The 22,048-nt window shown below is 34.7% G+C and overlaps 1 protein-coding gene across 1 annotated transcript in view; it reads left to right on the top strand.

The window, feature by feature from the left end:
• The window catches only part of LOC131062366 (phosphoenolpyruvate carboxykinase (ATP) 1-like), a 28,428-nt gene that overhangs the window by 5,543 nt on the left and 837 nt on the right, over positions 1-22,048 (top strand). The window contains exons 2-6 of the mRNA XM_059208381.1: positions 19,261-19,306; positions 20,266-20,439; positions 20,547-20,700; positions 21,554-21,637; positions 21,755-21,856. Of these exons, the coding sequence (XP_059064364.1) occupies positions 19,261-19,306; positions 20,266-20,439; positions 20,547-20,700; positions 21,554-21,637; positions 21,755-21,856 (560 nt within the window). The remainder of the gene's footprint in view (positions 1-19,260; positions 19,307-20,265; positions 20,440-20,546; positions 20,701-21,553; positions 21,638-21,754; positions 21,857-22,048) is intronic.

The following is a 22,048-nucleotide window of genomic DNA, read 5'->3' on the forward strand; positions in this document are numbered from 1 at the left end:
AAACAGATTGAGATTTTTAGGCTTGTGAGCCCACCATATCAACTAACTATTTGCATAGTTTTATTGCAGGTTCTAACATTTATTTGTAGGGTTAGAAGGAGTTAGATTAGTTCTTTACTTTGCTTTCTTTTCAAAGTTGGTAAAAAGAACTCTTTTTTTTTTCTTTTCTTACAAAAATCTTAAAACGAACCTCATTATTCCTTTTGGTGCTTAAAACAAACTTCGCGCTCTCTTTTTGGTGCTTAAAACAAAACTCATATTTCTTTCTTGCAATGATAAAAAGAATAACAAATTCAAATCCTTTTTTTGACAAGTTAGGATCGCCTCTCTTTGGGCTTTAAAAAGAACAAGAAAAACCTTCAAATTTTGCAAAGGGATAAAAAAGGATAAATCACCTTTTCTTTGGAAGCCATAAAAAGAACAAATAATTTTGTATACTACTTCAAAAGCTTTCAAATTCAAAATTGTTGTGATCTTTTGGCGATTCATTTGTGTTGACCAGGATTTTCCTTTTCAAAAGCTCAAAGATTTCTATCTTTTCGCACATTGCTATCTTGGTTTAAAAAAGAACCACGTGTCTTTTGGAGCAACATCTCCAAGGTAGCATTTAGAAAATAATTGCAATATTGGATAAAAAGAAAGAGTGTATTTAGTGATTTGAGGTTGTTAGGTATATGTTCTCCCCTTAATCGGGTGATCAAAAAGCCAAACTCACCATTACTGGCTTTCTTTCAATTTAGCAATAAGATAAAACCTTTAGCAGGCCCGCCCTCCTGAGAAGCCCATAAGATCGGTGAGAGGGGAACAACCTAAGTGGGGAACTACTTTTATCCAAGTTTACCAACCCACTATAATCAAATGTGGAGGTTGATGAAAATCACCTCCAATGACAATGTGCATTGATGGTCTTCCCCTAGTATCCTTGAGATACAAAAAGCCTTTGTTTTAAAGGTTGGGAAGCCTCTTAAGGGAGTTTATCTTTTGTCGCGCCGTACGAAACCTTTACTAAAGAGCCTTAGAAATAGAAGCCTTGCTGAGTCAATTTGCCAGATATTTATATTATCATAGTGCAAGGGTGGGGAAGAATCCTCCCACAAGACACTCACCATAAATATCTCAAGAAAACGATCCAATTGAGAAGCAATTCTCTTTGGATCAACTTCTGGCAAAAAGCAAAAAAAATAAGTGCACTTTAGGGTGTGAAAAGGTTGTTTGAGCTTACGGAGTATCAAGTGTGGGCTATTGATATTTTGAATGAATTTTGAGATTAATAGAGTCTGCTTGATGTGTATTTCTTGTTCAAACTAGTGAAAACAAATGGGGATTCGAAAAGATCCTATTGAACATACACTCATTGTTTAGATTATGCAAATTGTCATCTTACTTGCTACTGTGTTTTCAGATCATTTTTAGAAGATCATCCATCACAAAACAAAATTTTCACAAATACAAAGTCAAATTATAATATTTTTGCCAAATTAGTGTATCTTAGCGCATAAACAGTTCAAAATAGCACATTCAAACATCATTTGAGCACATACAACATATTTAGTAGCGCTTAGTAGTCAAAAAGTGGCGCATACAGATCAAATAGTAGCACATGATTCACAGAACAAATTTCAAAATTCAACAATAAAAAAAAAAAAAAAAGTTAGCACATAGGCATCAAGTATTAGCGCATCTGTAGGACATCTTAGTGCATTGGTAGCTCAGAGTAGCGCATTTAACTCATATTTTAACGCGTACCTTGCCTATTTTAGCGCATCATCTAAAATTGGTCTCAAACAAAGAGAGGGTTATCTACTTCTTTGGAAAATTAACATCATTTTTAGATACCCTTTTGGCTTTTCTCTCGAATTCAAGTATCACAGATAGGTTTTCTTCAAAAATCAGAGAATATCAACTAGTGATCTTAGTTTCAAAGTTCAATCAAATCAAACATCAAAATACTTATTTTGAGTTATCCAAGTTGGTCAAAATAAAATTAGTTTCCACTATCAGGATATATTATCCTTCATTGGGAAAACTCATCACATCTTTTGACATACTTAGTCATATCAATAGGGGAATATCGAAACCCTCTGTATGCGGGAAAAGCGGGTCGATAGAACTCAATATGTGAAAATATTCTAAAAGACTTGTCCACGCACACATAGAGGATTTCTTGGTGCAAGCTATGGAGTAATGAAGTATTACTCAGCTTCCCAAGGTAAGTCCCATGGTTCTCTATCTCACAATGTCCCTCAAACCAATGTTTTTGCTCTCAGATCACTGAGCAAAATGGTTTAGGGATGGCAAATGCAAGAACGAGAGATGCTTTGATAGATTTTAGAATGAAATGTATCCTAAGCTATGCATGATTCTAGAAATGCAATAAACTAACTATAAGATGACAAGGTTAGTATAAATACTATCCTAACATGATATATTTAATCTATGATTGAGCTAAATGATAAAGAAAGTATTCTAAACATGCATATTTAGACTAATTCCTATTTATAAGAGAGACTAAAATGATGAGCATAAAATGAGATATGAAAGCTTGAATGTATTTGAGCATAAGTGTGATACTACAAATTTGGAGGATGATCCAAATGGAGGAATGAGAGCTCTATTTATAGCAAAAATAGGGCAATGGATGGTCAGGATTAAATGGTTTAATCAAGGGTTGAGTTTGAAAGTTGGGGATCCATGTTTGTAATTGCCACCAATGAAATGGTGACAAGTGTCAACATAGGGTTGGGTTGAGAGAAGGGGTTGGAGGCATTAAATGCCTGAGAAGGCCTTATGGTTATCTAGAGATAAGGGTTAAGCTTAAGTTAGGCTTACCCAATGGATTAAGAGTTAATCCAAGGATAAACCTTTGTGCAAATGATTAAGAGATAATCATGGTCAAAGCATTAAAGTTGATGAGACCCTTGGGTTGGATGAAGGTTGAGTTAAAATAAATTCTTTAACCATGTAAGAGGGTTTGAGTTAACCATTAGTGGTTATTGAAGACTTTGGGGAATTAAGTGGTTGAAGACTTGAAGCCTTTAATGGTTATTAAAGACTTTGAGGTTTTGAGAAGTGACCTCCCCTTTGCTTAGGGATGTGACAAAGTTTAGAAGATGGGTTAGGCTAATTAGAAGTGATTAGAAGATTCTAGAAGGGATTAGAAAGGGGTTTAGGAAGGTAAGTGGGAGATGTAGGATTTTGCAAGTGGATGGAGGGATAATAGGATTTAATTGAAATAAAGTTAATTTAATTCAATTTGGTTGCAATTTGGGGAAATTAAATAAATTAGATTTATTCAATTTAGGATAACTATTTAATTAAATTTGAATTTAATTAAAAGTGGATAGGGGGGATTTAATTGAATAAAATGATTTATTCATTAAATGGGTATAGTGAATTTTATTTAAATAAATTGAGTAATTTACTTAATAAAATAGAGGAATGTGGATAATTTAATTAAATTGGATTTAATTATATAGAGAAATGAACATAAAATATTCATTTAGTGATATGGTCATTTTTATACGTCTACACCCTCTATTATCCGCATTGATTGGTGTACATTCTCTTGGTGATTTTGTTGAACCGGTGATGTTCTTCGTGTTATGTGGTTATCCTGGTGGTATAGCGTGTTGCGGTTGATCTTGTCGTGATTTCAGGTGGTGATGAGCATTTGGATATTTGATTTAGGACCATGTTATGTTATGTATATCATTATATTGGTCCGATGGTCAATATTTGTATCGTGTGATGTAATTTTGTAATTGTGAGTTGAGGGTTTAGCCGACCTTGTTATTAAGGTTGATGATTTGTATAAATAGGTGATATTGTCATGTAATTTGGGTATCAAGGTTGTGTCTGTATTATAAAAGAGTGGTGTATGTGCAAACAAGTGATTTATCCTTTGGCATTGTGATTGTGCAGAGAGATTGGTGTTGCAGAGCAAACAAATGAGCTTAACCGAAATTTTCATTAGGCATTATCATATGCTATTCTTTCAATTCATTCCTTTTGGATTATTGTCCGATCATTTTGTAAGTCAGTGAGACTTCCTTGTAAGGTAGTGAACCTTCCCTGAGGGTTGTAGCTTTTCGAGTTATTGTATCTTGAGTTGTAAGCTCTAGGCAGTGTGCCTGAATGCTGGTGTATTCCCCATTGTAATATTTTCACATACTACTGTAGAGTATTATCTTATTGTGGGTAAATTTCCATCGTGGTTTTTCCCTTAACCAGGTTTTCCACGTCAAAATATTGGTGTTGTGTGTTGTGATGTTTACTTTCTTATCTTTGTTGTTGTTGTAGTTTATCAAATCTGTATTTATTATTGAGTTTGTAGATCTAGAAGAAAAATGATTCACCCCCCTCTCAGTTTTCTCTCATTGTTGTTGCCAACAATTGGTATCAGACATAAATCCTCCGAAAGAAGCTTAACCACTTGAGTAGATCCGGGATAGCAACTGGAAGTGAAAGAGTTATCTTTAAGAAGGAGAGTCAAAGATTCGATGGTAGTAACTATGCTATATGGAAGAACTAGATGGAAGTGCACTTGAGATGTTTTGGAGAAGATTACTGGAAGATTACAAAGAATGCCTATTCTATTCCTTGGAATGGACCAGTTACTCTTGATGAGATTAAGGAAGTTGAAAATAACATTAGAGTGAAGGAAGCATTGTTGAGAGCCCTAACTGATTCGAAGATGACAAGGACTTTAGACTACACATGAGATATGGGAGAAGCTTTAAAACTTGTATGAAGGAGATAAACAAGTCAAAGTTGCTAAGTTGTAGAGTTTGAAAGGGAAGTATGAGATTTCGAGGATGGGATTAGATGAGAACATAAATTCCTTTATGGCTAAAGTGAATGAACTTGTCCTAGGTATCAGATGTACTGGAAGATGAAATTGTTGGTAAGGTACTGAGATCACTGCCTCCTACTTACAAACATAAGGTAGCTTCTATTGATGAGATCCAGAGTGTGATTACGGTGATAAGAGATATTTTGGTTGGAAAGATTGTTGCATTTGAACTTAGCGAGTTTGGTGAATCACATGGAAAGTCTGAGACAACATTTAGAGCATTTGTATCCGGAAAGCAGAAATATGATCCTGAAGAATGCATAATATACATATATGAAAGGGAGATAAGAGAGATGGAAGAGCAAGAAAGAGAATTGGAAGAGCTTGAAGCATTGATTGCTTGAAGATTGCCTAAAGGAGCTGGTAAGTATGATGGAAAATTGCCTTTGAAATGTTTCTCTCACAACAAGGTAGGATATTTTTCTTCTAGATGCCCAGAGAGAATGTCTAAATATAATAGGCATGATAAATTTGATAAGCATGATAGAAATGATAGATATAAGAAGCATGAAAAGTATGATAAACCCTATAAGCCTAACCAGAAGTATATGCATCAGAAGAACTGTTATTATGTTGCTTATGAAGATGTTATAAATGAAGAATCGGAAGGAGATGAAGTTGTGTTTATTGCTATCAAAGAAGATGGACTGATGCTTGTTGATTCCACAAATTGCACTTTTGAGGAGAAAGCTTTAGCTACTAAAGTTGAAGGAAAAGATGAATGGGTGATTGACAATGATTGTTCACATCATATGACTGGTGATAAAAGAAAATTTGTGAATATGGAAAGGTATGATGGTGAAATAGTAAGATTTGGAGATGACAAAACCTGTGTGATTTGTGTTAGAGGTTCTATTTCCTTTGATGGTAAGCATAACACTGATGATGTCTTGTATGTTGAAGGTTTAAAGCATAATATTTTAAGTGTTGGACAGATGATTGACAAAGGTTATGATTTACAATTCAAGAATGGAAAATGCAAGATCCTAAATGCCTCTGGTATAGAGATTGCATCTGGAACTAAGACTAAAGGTAATATCTTTCATTTGAATGCTGGTGAGAAAATTTGTTTGATTGCTCAGATTGATGAAAGTTGGTTGTGGCATAGGAGAATGTGCCATGTTAACTTTGATTCAATAATTAAGATCAGTTCTACTCAAGTTGTTAGAGATTTGCCCAAAATTGTTAAGCCTGCTAATTTGGTATGTAAAGAATGTCAAATGGGTAAACAAACAAGAATTTATTTCAAGAGCAGGCAATATACATCTAATGGATTGCTAGATCTTATGCATACTGACCTATGTGGACCTACAAATGTTAGAAGTGTGCAGAGTGACAGATATTTTATGCTACTAATTGATTATTATTCTAGAATGATGTGGGTTATCTTTTTGAAGGAGAAATCAGAAGCATTAGATAAATTCAAGATATTCAAAGCAAAGTTTGAGACTGAGATAGGATTGAAGTTGAAATATCTAAGAACTAACAGAGGAGGAGAATTTTGTTCCAGTGAGTTTGATCCATTTTGTGAGAAGCATGGGATTAGAAGACAATTATCTACTCCTAGAATCCCACAATAGAATGGAGTTGCTGAAAGAAATAAAATGATTGTTTTGGATGTTGCAAGGACTATGCTAATTGAAGGTAATGTTCTGAAGATCTATTGGAGAGAAGATATTAGCATTGTTGTTTACACATTCAACTGTGTTCATATAAAAGGTGATACTGGTAAGACTCCTTATGAGCTATGGTTTGGTCATGTTCCTACTGTGAGATATTTCAGAATTTTTGGTAGCAAGTATTATATCAAGAGAGACGAGGATATAGGAAAGTTTGATGTAAGAAGTGATGAAGGAATTTTCTTGGGATACTTAACAAAGAGAAAATACTACTGGTGCTACAATAAAGGACTGAGAAAGATAATAGAAATTCCAAATGTGAAGGTTGATGAGAACCTTGGAAAAGAGATTAGAGAATGTGGATATGATGATGGTCAACATGTTGTTTTAACTCCTATTCATACTGAATAATTGAAGTAGAATGATCCGATAGAGACAATTAACCTAGACATTGTTGCTGCTGGTGGAGAGGTGCACGAACTTGAAAATCAGAACAATCAGAAGACTATGAGGTATGTAAGATTGAATCATTCTAAAAATCAGATTATTGGAGATAAAAATAAAGGTGTGATGACTAGAAGAAGGCTAGCTAATGAATACGTGTGTTTGATTTATAAAATTGAACCTAAAAATGTTGTTGAAGCTTGCAAAGATGAAAATTGGATGAGAACTATGGAAGAAGAATTAGATCAGATTGAAAATAATAACACATGGGAGCTTGTGCCTAGGCCTAAAGATAAGAATGTGATTGGTACTAAATGGGTATTTGGGAATAAATTGAATGAAGTCGGTGAAGTTGTTAGAAATAAAGAAAGATTGGTATGCAAAGGTTATTCACAGAAAGAAGGAATTGATTATGAGGAGACTTTTGCTCCTATAGCTAGACTTGAAGTTGTCAGACTATTGCTTGCATATGATACCTATAAATATTTCAAGGTATATCAAATGGATGTCAAGTCAGCCTTTTGAATGGTGATCTTGAGGAAGAAGTCTACATTGAGCAACCTGATGGATTTTCATTATCAGATGATAGTGACACGGTATGCAAACTGAAGAAAGCTCTTTATGGATTGAAACAAGCCCCTAGAGCCTGGTATGCTAGATTAGATAAGTATTTGCTAAAATTGAAATTTAATAAAGGTATTGTTGATAGTAATCTGTACTTTAAGATTGAGAAAGATAACATCTTAATTGTTGAAGTCTTTGTTGATGATATTATCTTTAGAGGAGATGATAACTTGAGCATGAAGTTTGTTGGTGATATGTAGAAATAATTTGAGATGTCTATGATAGGAGAGATGAAAATTTTCATAGGTTTGCAGATTTCATAGTTTGGAAAAGGTATTTTTATATCTCAAACTAAGTATATGAAGGAATTGCTGAAAAAGTCTGGGTTAGATGACTCCAAACCGGTTGGAACTCCTACGGTGACTGGCTGCAAATTGTCTAAAAATGATGAATCTTCGAAAGCTAATTAGTCTTTGTACAGATCTATGGTTGGTGGATTGCTTTATCTCACTTAGACTAGACCAGACATTATGCATGTTGTGTGCATGGCTGTTAGGTACCAAGCTGATCCGAAAGAGAGTCATGCCACTATTGTAAAGAGGATATTCAGATACTTGAAAGGGACTGTGGATTATGGTTTGTGGTATCCGAGGCATGATGATTTCATGTTATGTGCTTACACTGATGTTGATTGGGTTGGTGATGTTGATGACCAGAAGAGTACCTCTAGTGGTGCTTTATTTTTGGGTAAGAAATTGGTTTCTTAAGCGAGTAAGAAATAGGACTCGGTATCCTTATCTATTGTTGAAGCTAAGTACATTACTACTTCAGTAATTGCACTTAGGTAGTGTGGATAAAGAAAATGTTGAATGATATCAGAGTTATCTATGATGAGCCTACTGTCATATATTGTGACAAATCTAGTGCTATTAATGTGTCAAAGAATTCGGTACAACATTCAAAGACTAAACATATATCAATCAAATCATTTCTTGAGAGAAAAAGTCAATGAAGAAGAAGTTAAGTTGGAGTATGTATCTACAAAGTAACAAATTGCTGATATTTTCACTAAGCCTTTGCTTGTAGATACATTTGTCTATTCGAGAGACAAGTTAGGGGTATCTACCCCTCTTGATGAGAACTATATGCATTGAGTTGCATCAATCCAATGGATTTCAGAGCCTTATCTTTCTATCTGGGTTGATGAGTTGATGTTGCTACTCAATCGGAGTAGTCATTGTGTGTTTCAGATGATCATTTGTGAGTTTATCCTAAGGGAGAAATTGTCCTTCTTAGAGGATGAGTTTTGGGGAGAGAAACATAATCTGTATTCTGTCTTTGGCATTGTTGTAAAAGGGAGAGAAAATAATGTGAAAAATTGTTTTATTTGCTTGATTTTAGGGGGAGTTTGTTGGAGATATTTTCTTTCTTTGCATTGATTGTTTTTCACATTCATATGTTGCCATCAATGCCAAAGGGGGAGATCATTAGACATTGTTGCTGCTAGGAGATGTTGTTGTCATTGATGTCAACATATTCCTGCTCCGATGATTGTTGATTGGTTTATTGGAATCATGGTTTGGTGTATGGAGTATCTCTAGTATCATTATATCCTTTTGTATTGGTTTCAATGATCCAGAAATCTTAATTGATCATATTAGATGATCTGGTTTCGTAATTTGTTTATCCGATAAATGCTTTGCAGAGTGCAGTATTTCCTTCGACATATTTCGGTGTGATCAGATCTTGATCTGAGATTTCGGGAGATTGTTTGGGATGGTCTTGTGTATCTTCATTTCAGATGGTTAATTATTTGGTACTCTGCAGGTTATCTTTTCTACGTGACAGTTGTTGTTGTTTGAGTGTTCTTGAGTTTCAGATGTTGATCGATGAAGATTTGATAAGTGGTGTTGGTGCAACTGTTACTGATTATTCTAATGTGCTTGTTGGTGTTTCCTTGTTGTGTCCTATTTGTTTTGATGATCCACATTGATTGTTGTGCATTCTCTTGGTGATTTTGCTAAATCCGTGATGTTCTTAATGTTATGTGGTTTTCCTAGTGGTGTAGTGTGCTGCGAATGATCTTGGCGTGATTTCTGGTGGTGATGAGCTTTTGGATATTTGATTTAGGACCATTTTATGTCATGTATATCATTATATCGGTCTGGTGGTCGATCTTTATGTTGTGTGATGTAATTTTATAATTATGAGTTGAGGGTTTAGCCGACCTTGTTATCAAGGTTGATGATGTGTATAAATAGGTGATATTGTCATGTAATCTGGGTATCAAGGTTGTGTCTGCATTATCAAAGAGTGGTGTATGTGCAAACAAGTAATTCATCCTTCAACATTGTAATTGAACAAAGATTGGTGTTGTAGGGTAGACAAATGAGCTTAACCAAAATTGTCATTAGGCATTAGAAGATGCTATTCTTTCAGTTCATTCCTTCCGGATTGTTGTCTGGTCATTTTGTAAGTCAGTGAGACTTCCTTGTAAGGTAGTGAACCTTCCTTGAGGGTTGTAACCTTATGGGTTATTGTATCTTGAGTTGTAAGCTCTAGGTAGTGTGCCTGAATGCTAGTGCATTCCTCATTGTATATTTTCACATACTACTGCAGAGTATTATCTTATTGTGGGTAGGTTCCCACCATGGTTTTTCCCTTAACTGGGTTTTCCACATCAAAATCTTGGTTTTGTGTGTTGTGCTATTTATCTACTTATCTTTGTTGTTTCTTTAGTTTATCAAAATTTGTATTTATCTTAAAGTTTGTAGATCCGGTAGAAAAATGGTTCACCCTCCCCCCTCTCAATTTTCTCTCATTGTTGTTTCCAACAATTTGGGCTTCAGATGCCAAAAAACCTCCCACTATCATGTGTTGGGTTCATTTTTTTCCAGAGATTGATTTTGTAGGTAAAAAATGAAATCTTAAATTACAAGTAACTTTTCTCACTTTTCTGTGTTGCACCAACATAAATTGTAGTTTGGTTGAGAATACTATGAATAGGCTTTGGTGTTATTGAGATCATCAATTATGTGCAAAGTAAAAATTTAAATTTATTATTTAGGTTTTAAAGTCCATTTAGCTTATTATTCTCTACCATCTAGTGATGAAACTATTGTTAGATTTTCATTTCTAGCGAACAAATGGGAAAAAACAGCAGACATTTCACTTCCATTCTTTTTATCTTAGATTTATAGGAAAATATCATAGGGAAGGATAACTCTTCACAGTGGGCATGGATTTTGTGTTAGCTTCCAGTTTTTGAACGAAGTAGCACTCAATTATGGTATCAAGGTGTCAATTTAAGACAAAGACAAAATACATAGCGGGTTAGGCTATTGTTTCTTAGGTGAGTTTCTATCACACCCAAGAAAGCCCTGAAATCAAATGTAGGCATCTGCTATGTTTTTGGGTTTTGTTTTGCTCTAAATTCATTATTGTTTAGGGTGTAAACTTTACAAAAAATCAATGGTGCAAATGCTTTTTGAGTCTTAAGAAGTAATTCTTAATAACAACGTGGAATAGATTTTCTCCACTAAAGACCTCTTGGAATTTATAGGGTCCTCGTGGGCAATCTACACCCAGTGTATGTTAGTCTTCAAAGTGAAAATTCTACATGTTATCTATTTTATTTTAGATTAGAGTTACAAATGTATCTATTTATTTTTATTTATTTTTAAAATTAGGGCTAGAAACTAGCCATGTGCAATTTTTAAGCCCTTATTGGAGGTCTATTTAATCATTTTTGAAAAAAATCACTGCTATTATTTTTTTTCTCCCACCCCCAATTTACTCTAAAATCAATTGTTCTAAGGTTGACCTACAACAGTGCATGCCTTTTTCTTTGGTTTTTTATTTTTAAGTTTGTTTAGTATATAAAATTTTTAACGTGATCGGTGACGCTTGCATGACACGCACTCTGACTCCACATGAACGATTTTGACCCAAAGCTATTCACAAACAGGGGACCTCATCCCCACACTTCACTTTATCAAACCTGTGAGCTCAATCGCCCAACGAAAGCACAAGGCATGTGAGCTCAATGGCCTAATAGGGATTTGAACCTTGGTGGCAACTTCGCCAACGAAGTGTTTTAACAGCGACACTACACATCTGAAGAGTATTTAAATAGTTTGTTAATCAATTTTTTATATTCATTTTAAATTATGGTTTATTATTTTCCAATTGTGGTCTTATTCTCTTACATTTTTTTAATTATATATATACACATTTTTCTCAATTTGATTTTAAAATTTTCGCCAATATCATTACTTTATTTATATGATTTTTATTTATTTATTGTATTTTTTTAATTATGGTCTTTGTCGACCTTCCCAACAAAACAATAACTTGGCTTAAAACATTAACTCAAGGATTGGACATCCATCTTGAATAGCTATCATTTCCATGGCTGAGGTTCCATTTACTTGTCAACCCAGGGACATACTACTTGAAATGGGCCAACACTATTTGTGCACTAAGTTCCAATATAAGCCATTTTATTCTACTGCAGCAAATGCAATTACTGAAATAAACATACAAAAATGTAATGACTGGAATGCTAAAGGAAATCTTAATGTTGAAAGGTAATTTAAGCAACTAACTATCACCAATGTTCATAGCTAACAAACATGAACTACTCTGTTTGTCTTGGCTACAGGAACAATCACAAGTTTTGGTTCCATTGGCTGCAGGAACAATCAACTGCTAGAACAACAACTATAGTAAAAGAAAATTAACGTAACAAATACATAGGATTGCTCACCATGTGGGCCCCCTTGGATGAGCATGTCTAGAACTCAGATAGCCTTATATGTTCAAAACACCATCACTTTAATCATCATTTCAAAAGTTGTTAGAGTCTATGGAAAATAAAGGGAAATTTTGTCTACTTCTCCAAAACTTCATCTACCCCCGCAAGGAGGTCCAAAACTTTATTTATATGAAAATTACATCAAACTACTAACTACCTAGACCATGCCAAAAAGAATAGGTGGAAGTTTTTATTACAACAAAGCAAGAGGAAAGAGTCAACCACAAATATTGTGGGACGTTATCATTATATGACCAAGAATATAGCACAATAGTTCCTGCTAGATTGTCACTCACTGAGGACAGTCATAAATAAGTTCTTGAACTGCTCTGCTATCCTTCAACCACTTAGTTACCAACTTCCCTCACTGTCTTCAATGCTTCCAACCGCCTTGACTTAACCTTTAACAACTTGAATGGCACGATTTTCCTTCCTAACATGCTTTAACCGCTTCTGCTACTACTTAATAATTCCTGCATCTTGAGTTAGCACGCACAAACACATGCATATCCATTTTCTGTCAGCCATAACATTCATTCATCCACATATAAAGTTATCATAATAATTCACCTACATGAATATATTAGCCAAAACAATAGAAAGTTTAGTTAATGCCCAACATACTCAGGATCAAAACTTCTAGGAAGATTATCTGATAGACATATCCTATACCCTCGACATTGTCCAATTATGCAATTTAAACCATGAAAAACATAACATATATGAACACGGAAAGAGCTACGATTTCAGCTCATCAGTCTCTTTATTGAACTTTAGCGTATACTCGTGGTTGCATTATTTTCTTCTTTTGTTACGTTTTGTACCAATTTAGTTTTAATGTGGTAGCTCAAAAACATAAACATTTTAGTATTTACATATATATTCATCATATCTACATAATTTAACTTTTGGTTTTGTTAAATTATAGTATGTGTTCAAAATATATCTAAATAATTTTTTTTATTGGATTAAGAAAAATCAATTACAATATCAAAGTGTTGTGCATCTGAAAAAAGAAAGCAACCATACATAATTACTCATAATAATGCCCAACAACAAGAAGAGAATGTAACAAGCAATATTAAAATGCAACCCAACAACAAGAAAACAACAATAAAGATCAAGTATGTGGCGACTAATCAGCAAAGTACTGTACACTCAGCACGTTTCCCTAAAAAGGCCGACTTTGTTTGTTGCCCTAAAAACACATGTTATAAGCAGTTGGGATGCTTAAGGCATTGTAAGGTTGATGTACTATTTTTGCTGGATGATTGGACGGTTGTGTATGGTGGACGTAACCCATTCTGGGTGAACCACGTTAAATCTCTGTGTTATCTGTGTCCTGTTTTATTTCTTTATCTTTTGTATTTAAATCTGCATATAATTGTTAGTTCATATTTGCTTCGGATCTGCTTGAAACCCTAACAGTATTTACATATATATTTATCATATCTACATAATTTAACTTTTGGTTTTGTTAAATTATAGTATGTGTTCAAAATATATCTAAATAATTTTTTTTATTGGATTAAGAAAAATCAATTACAATATCAAAGTGTTGTGCATCCGAAAAAAGAAAGCAACCATACATAATTATTCATAATAATGCCCAACAACAAGAAGAGAATGTAACAAGCAATATTAAAATGCAACCCAACAAAAAGAAAACAACAATAAAGATCAAGTATTCCAAATCCAAAAATGAGCTATCGTGGAACTTGTATGGAGTTTAATGCTGACAATATAAAACTATTAATTATACTTCTCCATAACATTAAACATGACTACAAAGTAGTCCATAACATTTGCAACAAAATGTCCACTACAACAAGCAAAGTAGCTAGTTACAACACAGTATGGTGATCTCTAGTCTCTCTAGTTTGAGCCCTCATATTACCTGTTTGAATGTTTTGAATGTTAAACTTTGCCTCAAAATTACTAAGTCAAACCTGTAGGTCTTCAAGTGTCCTTTTGAGCTCAGGATTAGCCTGAAAAGTAATTTTAAGAGTAAGAATTTGTGGAGAGAAATCCACACAGACAATTAAGGACTCGATTTGAAGGGACTGGAAAGTGTGTGAAAAGGCAGCCATGCACCTGAATCTCCAAATGTGTTTAATAATAATGTGCCTAGAAGTTTGAGTAATATTAATGTGAGTCAAGGGTAGACCAAGCAAAGGTTTCCAAGACCAATCTAGGGGAAATTATGCAACAAAAGTGGAGAAGAGTATACCCCAAAGGTGTTGAGCATGAGAGTAGAGCCAAAAGGCATGCCTGATAGTCTTTTTTTTAGAGTAGAAGGGACAAGAAGGAGGGAGCCCAATAAATGACAATCAATCACCAATAGTGAGTTTGACATGAAGAATTTTCCACACTATCAACTGGGCTTGCGCATCAGGTTTAGATTTCCAAATGAGGCAGCTTAACTTATTACATATTGATCTATTTAGATTGTAATGCCACTTGAGATTAAGTCAGTGGGATAAGGGAATGGAAGGAAGGAGTTGCTTATAGACAACTTTGAGAGGGAAACTTTAAAAATCCTGAATGTTGGGCCATTTCCAATCTTTAAGAAATTTATCATGACATGGCAAGGACACGAGACACCACAACTTAGGTATAACAAGCTGTAATATTTTTTTGATGGGGGTCCTATATATTGCAAAAAGTTTGAACTGAGATTTGATTTGTTGTCATGTTTTCCAATCAAAATTTAGAGAATCCCATAAGTCTCAAAAAGATTGAATGTCTTTTTTAAAGAGGTGTCTACCTTTGAGGTTTTTAATGGTAGCTAGAGGGATATTATTTTCCTAAACTAGCTAGTTCCACAACATGGAAGAAGCGGAAAAATTCAATCTATGAATCAAGGTCTGATCATACCAATTTAATTTTTTGGATGTAGTTTGCCAAGCTCTCCAAATGGAATTGAAGGGGGCCTGAACCAAGTGTTTTAAAATAAGGGGCGAGAAAAAGCTTATCTTTCTAGCTAACCAAATTCCAAGGTTTATCTAATAGTAGCTATTTTAATATAGTGTTGAATGAGGTGTTTCCAAGGAGCATCTCCATCCAAATCTCTCACAATCCATTTCATAGTTCAACACACACCCTGGGTATAATTGTCTATAATTCCCAAATCACTTTTATGTTTTGGTTTGATGCAATGAGCCCATAAAGTAGTCGATAGACCTTTGGTATTTCCCCATTTGGACCAAAGGAATCTTCTAATAAGCTAATTCAAGTTATTATAGCGGGTTTTAGAGGGAAACCAACAAGAAGAGATGTATACATGACTAGCTAAAAGGATTTTGTTGGTGACTCAGATTCTACCAGCCATGGAAAGGAACTTGTTGGCCCAATTTAGAAGCTTGTTTTTTAGTTTATGCAAGAACCAATTCCACATCTCTTTAAGTGAAACTCCAATACCAAGCGGGATACCAAGGTATCTTGTTATAGTGTCATACTTCACCTCATGTCATTCACTAGGAATCCAAGGTGGTTGAGGGTTGGGGCAAGTCATTATGAATTCAGTCTAATGCATGGCCAACTTAGAGAATGAAATAGTATAAAAAAGATCCAATATGTCCAAAATAATAGTCACTTCCTCCATATAATTTTGAATGAACAACATACCATCATCCACGAAATGAAAATTAGGAGTTGTAGCATTGCTTGGTAGTGAGATGCCTTGAATAAGCTTGTTCGAAAGAGCATGTTGAAACATACAACCAAGTACATCGGCTACAAGATCATCCAAATAAGGATCAACATGAAAAACCCGTCAAATGGATTTTTGTAAAGGAAATGAAGGAGAGAGCACACCATTGACAACAACTATAGCAGATGCATCCATGAAGAACATAAAAAATTGTTCATAGATTTTAGGTCCAAATCCAAGCCATTTAAGCATTTTAAGGATAAATGACCAACGGATATGGTCATAAGCTTTATCATAGTCAAGATTAATAATTAGAGAATCTTGGGTAGATTGTTGGGCCATTCAACTATTTCCCATGTGAGAACCAAATTAACTAAGACAAATCTTTCTCCCAAGAAACCGGTTTCCTTTAGACGTACAATTATTTGGGAAATGTATTTAGTTCTTCATGCAAGAGACTTAGCTATAATTTTGTATGAAGTATTAAGGAGGGTAATTAGCTACCATCCATTAATAGCGTCTTCCTCTTTGCCTTTGGGAACAAGTTTAATCAACCTTTGGTGAATCTTAATTCCTAGCAATCTAGTTTCAATTCCCTCAAGGTAGATATTGTAAAAATCCTCTCAAATGTAGGGCCAAAGAGCTCTATATATTTTCACTAGGAATCCATCAATTCCTGGGCTTTTTTCTAAGGCCATGTATTGAAGAGTGGCATCAGTTTATCCTAAGGAAAGGATGTGGTCAAGAAACTTGTTGTACTCAGAGTCTATTTTCTTAAGAATACAACCGGCTATAATTAAGTAAAATTAGGGTTTCTACAAGTAGATATATGAAAACCATTAATTTTTACTTAGGGACCATTGCATTAAAAGAGGAGTAAACCCAATATATCTAGCCACAAATCAACAATGATGGGGCTGAGAATCCTTATCCAAGGATTGGATCGATTGCCTTCTTTTAAGTTGAATTGTTGAAATGTTGAAATTAGGGAAAATAAAATGTGCAAATAGGGAATTACAGTCATTATATTGAGCCACAAACCTGGACCTAAGTAATATAAGCGTATGCGGATTTGTTCCCAGAAGGAGCTCCTGAAATGTTAGGACTGGTATGTCCATCACACCGGTACTCTAAAATTTTCATCGTCCAAAGGAGAATCAGATTGTCACTATAAATAAAGCTTATCTTGAAGATAGCAGCTTCGTACTTACTTCATACACACAGAAAGAAGGGAAAATGGGTTGAGAATAGGGGCTTGCCTAAGTCAAACCCCAACTTAGGAATTAACCTTCAACGTATTGCAAATATTGAAATAAACAATGGAAAGATATGCCTCAAATCTACAATGACCGATAATGATGCTTTTCTTCTTGAATGTAATCACATATGTAGTATGAAATGGCACGAACATGACAAAAGCCTGATCACACACACATGCTTGCATATGAATGATGTAATTTTGCTCCACAATGGATGAATGAAGAATATGCAACCTCGAAGATCTCTGGAAATGATTGATGATGAATGCTTGAGTGTTTGATTGCTTAGATATGGAGAATTAGATTGAAATGAATTGACTAAATGTCTTTATATATGAGGATCTAGGTCAATTTACCAATTAGGCCAACATTTAATGGTCATATAGAGCCACCAATTTCATTTCTTGTCAGAGAGATAGGTCCCCTCCTTCTCTTGAAAATTGGACTCCATTGAGGAGGACCAGGGTGCTAGTGCCCTAGTCCTCCTCAATCAGGCACAGAAATTTAGGCCCAGAGAGGAGGATACCCCTCCAAAGAGTCATTTGGTAGGTGTATATGACATCAAAACTAGAGTTAAGGCACTGAGTAGACTTGGATAGGAGATGAGGGGGAGACGCTCTAAAGTAGGGGCACAAACATGAGGTGTAAATTGACCTGGTGACAATTTAGGATGCTACATTTAACCCCCACTTTAACGAGAATACGAGCCTATGCAAATACTTGCAGTAAAGTAGATGAAAGAGAGATGAAGGAGATGGAAGAAAGGAGCAACCAGGAGCATAATCACAAGGATTATAAGACATTACCAATTTTGAGAAACCAATACCCCAATATTAGGATCTTAACTTGCTCAAACATATGCAAATCCCCCAATATTAAGTCCGATGTGGTCATTTCATCATTGGTCCTAGCATTTCATACCAACGACATGTCTCCCCATAAACCCTATAGAGCGCAACCTCTATAGGTTGGGAGCCTTCCTTAACAGAGCGTACGCTACCGCATGTATGGCCACTCTAATGGATGCCCTTACTAGACATCTTTTGTGTTAGAAGCTAAAAACCTTCTAGTTGTTGACGCAGGAGGTCGGACCTTTGAAGTGGCTTACATTCTTACGGTTCTTAGTAGAGATACAAAGTTTGCCACAACGAGTTTTTGTGGGGACTGATGCTTGGTTGCCCCGGAGAAGTGAGTGTCGAGGGTGGAGCCAGTGGGGTCAAGCATCTAAGTATCTACTGTGAATCGCGTAGCTCGGGATAACCCTCCAAGTGAGATTCAACAACTATTGTCCTGGCCAGCCTTAGGATTGTGCTTGAATATGTTTTTATTGCAAAATCAAATAAACATTTTGTCTGCCATGTTTTCTAAGTGTGTGCACAAACAAACAAGAAAATTTCACAATCAACACCACACTTGAAATTGAAACACTTTACAAAAACCTTGGTCTAATCTTTCAAGTATCCATCCACGTTGTAAAACAAAAACATTTCAAAACAACATTGTCCTTGAAACATCAAACCTGTGTTCTCAAAACAATCATTTCAAATCTCTTGAGACATCACTTTTGGATTTCTGACCTTTTAGGTCCTCCCATACTCACATCATTCTAGCTTCCCATACCTTTAGGTCCTTGCATAGTCTTCACCTAGTTGCACCTTTCAATCTTGCATACCTCATTTAATTATACCTTGTCCTTATGTACCACCTTTAGATCAAACCTTTGCATAACACCCTTAGATCAAACCTTTGCATACCACCATTAGGTTAAACCCTTACATAATTCCCTTAGATCATACCCATAATCTTTGCATAGCCTTCCATCATTCCTTTAGGACATAACCTTAAACCTTCCATAAGTTCCTTAGGTCATTTCATCATTGGTCCTAGCATTTCATTATTACTAAAGATCAATGTGTAGAGGATAATCTACACTTTGGAGTTTTTGACAAAAAAAAAACATTTCAATTTTTTTTTGTTTGGTGCATTTATTGCCATCAATGTATTCCATAAGACCATTTCTTTGAGGCATTTCTAAAAATAGGTCATGCTTTCAGGCTTCTGTCCAGCAAACCAAGCAGAGGCAACAACGCATTTGGTCTATCCTCCCCGCTTTTTTTACATGCAAAATCAGTCTTCACAAAAAACAGTTTCTACCTGAAGCATTTTCCTTTTACTATTCACGACAAATCCATTTTAGGCATACCATGAAATCATTCTCTATTTGCTTTCATTTCCCACGTGAGAGCCTTTGTTAAGATTTTAAGTTCTTATTTTAAAAGCATATCTTTTAGTTTAGTTTCACATGTAGTCTTAATTTTTAGTTCGTGCCTGCAGGAAACTATAGCGAAGGCATCTAATGGTAAACAGTGATTAATCTTTCCCCTTTCACCCAATCAACATGCCAAAAAACTTTGCATAGTTTTATTTTCTATTATGTGCTATCAAGAAGTTGCTCATTTTTTAACGGAATTTTTTGTGAAATGTATTTTGGCAATCTCTGATTCGTATTGCACATGGTTGGCAGATGCATTCAGAGTTGTTCACAGGTTCCCATAAGAGAGAACGCATGATTAACAAAGGCAGCAGATCTTGGGGTATTCACTTCTGAAAATTGCAAAGCAGGGAAGATGCGTGGCCTCCATGCAAAACATAATACATGTCTTATCTATGTTTTCACATTTTCTATTATAGTTATTAGATCTATTAAAATTCCTTTGAGACTCACCATTTTTAGTGGGTAGCGGCGCCTCTAAGACAGAGTGAGAAACTGAGAATGTATATTATCAGTGTGGTTAATTGACTTGGTTCAGCATCTGCTTATTATGGCAGAGGAAACAGATGGAAGGCAACCTCTGCAACCTTGTACGAAGACTCTAATGCTCTCGGCGTCATGGGTAAAAAAACATAAATTCCTTTGGTTTTTTTATTCATATTTAGTGACGGTCTTTCCTGGAGACAACAGTTTCATTGAGGCATTCTGTCAAATAGTTTACATGTCCTGTCAATGCTTCCACATTCTGCAGAGGTGTTAAAATGTTTTATGTTATGTTGTATGTTATTCAATGCTTCTCTTGCATCCTTGACGAGGGAAAAGGGGCCCCAAATGATTCATGGAGATCCAGAAACGGCAAAGGCAAGAGGGCAGCCTCTCAAGTCCTTAATTTCTCCCAAACCCACCATTAGTGATAGTTCTTTGAAGCTCACCCATGTTCTCTATAATCTTTGTCATCCAGGTGCAATGTCATTTATTTGTATTAATTGTTTATTTAGATATAAGATTGTGGATTAAATAAGTTATTGTTGACAATTCATGTGTGTGGGATTTGTGTTGTTTAAATAGAACTTTATGAGCAGGCTATAAAGTATGAGAAAGGGTCCTTCATCACTTGTACTGGTGCTCTAGCTACCATGTCTGGTGCAAAAACAAACAGATCACCAAAAGACAAAAGGGTTGTGAGGGAAGAGACATCTGAACAGGATCTATGGTGGGGAAGGTATAAACATGACTGAACAGGATCTATGGTGGGGAAGGTATAAACATGAAATGATGTTTTTTATATTTGTGTAGAAATGTTCTTTTAAGAACTGTATTTTTATCAAAATTTTGGATGACACACTTTCATCTATTATTATTGATAGAAAAAAAATGTTAAACAACTTTTTTACACAAATGCAATGGCTATTGTTACTATTATATGATGAATGTCATTCCAAAGGTTGATATAAAAATTTATACTATGATGACTGTCATTCCAAAGATTGATATAAAAAATTATGCAATTTTAAAAAAAATTCTATATGGAGATTAAATTTTGTGGAAAAAAATTACCTTATGATGGATCAGAAGTGTAATTCTCATGTTACACAAAACGTTTTGTAAAACCCTATCAGATTTGTTTATCAATATTTTAGGTGACATTTTATGGTAAATTATTAAGATAATAATCACAAATTTTATAGCCATTATTTTGATGATATATTTTGATATGTAATTCAAAATATACTTTTATTTTCATGATGACAGTTCACAAAATGTAATCGAAAATGTCAATTACAATCATCTAACAAATAATGAACAAATCTCATCATTCTTAATGTTGATGGTCAACCATGATATACAATGCAAAACATTTTGTTATCTATATGATGATAAAAAACGAAGCATGATCTATTAGTTCATATTACTGAAAATCATATTTTGATGAAAATCTTATGTTTCTTTTCATCGGTCTATTCAATCATCTGTTCTAGTGATTATACTGAATATATTGAGCATTATAACATGTGTACACTTAGAAATTTTAGTATTACAATTCTACTATATTATCTAATATCTTATGCTTTCAGTGGTTCTCCAAACATTGAGATGGATGAACAAACATTTTTTGTCAACAGAGAGAGAGCTGTTGATTATCTGAATTCATTGGACAAAGTTGGGATTGTTAACTAATTAATGCATTGAGTTCAATCTAGGAATCTGATTCCTCATGGAAGATTTCCCAGGCAGTGAGCGCTAAGGATAACTATGATTATTTTCTCTTTGAATCGGGTGTTTGTGAATGATCAATTCCTCAACTGGGATCCAGAGCACAGGTTAAAAGTGAGGATTATCTCTACAAGAGCCTATCATTCCCTCTTCATGCATAACATGTAAGAGTCCAATGCAGTGAGATGATTTTAAAATTGCCCAAAACAACTCCTTTCAAAGATTCATTTAAAAACTATTTAGACTTTACCTCCATACAGTTGTGAATATATAAAATATTCTTTTCTTTCATGCAATTCATTCTAGAATAGTTAAATTTTACCACCATATAATCATAAATATATAAAACAATTCTA

Source organism: Cryptomeria japonica, chromosome 7 (assembly GCF_030272615.1).
Source record: "Cryptomeria japonica chromosome 7, Sugi_1.0, whole genome shotgun sequence".
NCBI lineage: Eukaryota > Viridiplantae > Streptophyta > Pinopsida > Cupressales > Cupressaceae > Cryptomeria > Cryptomeria japonica.